We start from the raw sequence: 2,150 nt of genomic DNA, 5'->3' as shown, positions 1-2,150 counted from the left end.
GGGTCTATGGGGGGGTAAGGGGGTCTATGGGGGCCTGTGGAGGTCTATGGGGTCTCTATGGGGATCTATGGGCGTATATGGAAGTCTATGATGTCTATGGAGTTCTATGGGGGGATATGGGGTGTCTATGGGGCTCTATGGGCTCAATGGGGTGTCTATGGGGCTCTATGGGGTGTCTATGGGGTTCTATTGGGCTCTATGGGGTGTCTATGGGGGTCTATGGGGCTCTATGGGGGGGTCTATGGAAGTTTATGGGGTGATATGGGGTGTCTATGGGGCTATATGGAATCATATAGGGGGATATGGGTTCTATGGGGTGTCTATGGGGCTCTATGGGGCCATATAGGGGGATATGGGGTGTCTATGGGGTGTCTGTGGGGCTCTATGGGCTCAATGGGGTGTCTGTGGGGTGTCTATGGGACTCTGTGGGGTGTCTATGGGGTCTCTATGGGGTCCCTATGGGGGTATATGGGGCCTTATGGGGCTCTATGGGGTTCTATAGGGTGTCTGTGGGCTCTATGGGGTGTCTATGGGGCTCTATGGGGCTCAATGGGGATGTCTATGGGGCTCTATGGGGTGTCTATGGGGGTTTATGGGGTGTCCACGGGGCTCTATGGGGTCATATAGGGGGATATGGGGTGTCTATGGGGCTCTATTAAAGTCTATGGGGTTTTATGGGGACCTATGGGGCTCTATGGGGTGTCTATGGGGGGATATGGGGTGGCTGTGGGGTTCCATGGGGTGTCTATGTGCTCTATGGGTTGTCTGTGGGGGGATATGGGGTGTCTATGGGACTCTATGGGGTGTCTATGGGGCTCTATTAAAGTCTATGGGGTTTTATGGGGTTCTATGGGGTGTCTATGTGGGTTCTATGGGGCTCTATGGGGTTTTATGGGGCTCCTATGGGGTTCTAATGGCCTTTATTGGATTCTGTGGGGTCCTTATGGGTCTCTACAGGGTGTTTGTGGACTCTGTGGGGCTCTAGGGGGTGGCTATGGGGTTCTATGGGTCCCTATTGGGTTCTATGGGGTCCCTATGGGTCTCTATGGGGTCTCTATCGGTCCCTATGGGTCTCTATGGGTCCCTATGGGTCTCTATGGGGTCCCTATGCGTCCCTATGGGTCTCTATGGGTCCCTATGGGGTCCCTATGGGTCCCTATGGGTCTCTATGGGGTCTCTATGGGTCCCTATGGGTCTCTATGGTTGTCTATGGGGTGTCTGTGGGTCTCTATGGGGTCTCTATGGGTCCCTATGGGGTGTCTATGGGTCTCTATGTGTGTCCCTATGGGTCACTATGGGTCCCTATGTGTCCCTATGGGTCTCTATGTGTCCCTATGGGTCTCTATGTGTCTCTATGTGTCCCTATGGGTCTCTATGGGGTCCCTATGGGTCCCCATTGCTCTCTATGGGGTCCCTATGGGTCTCCATAGCTTCCTATGGGCCCCCTTTAGCCCCGCCCCCTCTCCCTAAGCCCCGCCCCCTTTTGATGACGTCATAGAGCGGCGACGCAGCACAACGCTCGTGGGCGGCGGCCATGTTGGGTGAGGTCGGCCAGCACCTCCCGGGGGGCGTGGCCTCCAAACTCCTCCCTCTGATTGGTCCAGCCCTGGCGCGAAGCTCCGCCCACGACCCGGACCCGGAAGTCAGGAGCAACGCATTGTACAGCATTGGACGGCTGGCGGCCAATGGCGTCGCTTTGGGGGCGTATCCATGGCGACAAGTCCCACCCCTTTGGCTTAAACCACGCCCCTTTATCATAAGCCCCGCCCCCTTTGGTCACGGCGCATTTCCATTGGCTTTAGGTCAACACCATTGTCTTAAGCCCCGCCCACTTGGGTTTAGCCCCGCCCCCATAGCCTAAGCCCCGCCCCTTAAGCCAAGGCTTTATCCTATTGGCTAAAGGTCCATTCCCATTGTCTTCAGCCCCGCCCACTTTGTTAAGGCCCCGCCCACAGAGCCTAAGTCCCGCCCCTTTAGCCAAGGCCCGTTTCTATTGGCTGAAGCTCCACCCCCATTGTCTTAAGCCCCACCCACCTGTCTTAAGCCACACCCCTTTTCCTTAAGCCCCGCCCCTTTAGCCATGACTCCATTCTATTGGCTGTAGCCTCAGCCCCCATTGTTTAAGCCCCGCCCCCTTAAGCCCCGCCCCT

The 2,150-nt window shown here is 56.4% G+C and overlaps 1 protein-coding gene across 1 annotated transcript in view; it reads left to right on the top strand.

Moving 5' to 3' along the window:
- The window catches only part of LOC107307766 (importin-4-like), a gene marked incomplete at its 3' end in the record, with an annotated part of 14,280 nt that extends 12,576 nt beyond the window's left edge, over positions 1-1,704 (top strand). The window contains exon 10 of the mRNA XM_015851270.2: positions 1,499-1,704. Coding sequence (XP_015706756.1) covers positions 1,499-1,704 — 206 coding nt within the window. The remainder of the gene's footprint in view (positions 1-1,498) is intronic.
- Between the last annotated feature and the right edge of the window lie 446 nt (positions 1,705-2,150).

The sequence above is a fragment of the Coturnix japonica genome, unplaced genomic scaffold (genome assembly GCF_001577835.2).
Source record: "Coturnix japonica isolate 7356 unplaced genomic scaffold, Coturnix japonica 2.1 chrUnrandom876, whole genome shotgun sequence".
Lineage (NCBI taxonomy): Eukaryota > Metazoa > Chordata > Aves > Galliformes > Phasianidae > Coturnix > Coturnix japonica.
Note: the sequence above shows the minus strand (reverse complement) of the source record. Positions and strands in the feature narration are given on the sequence as shown.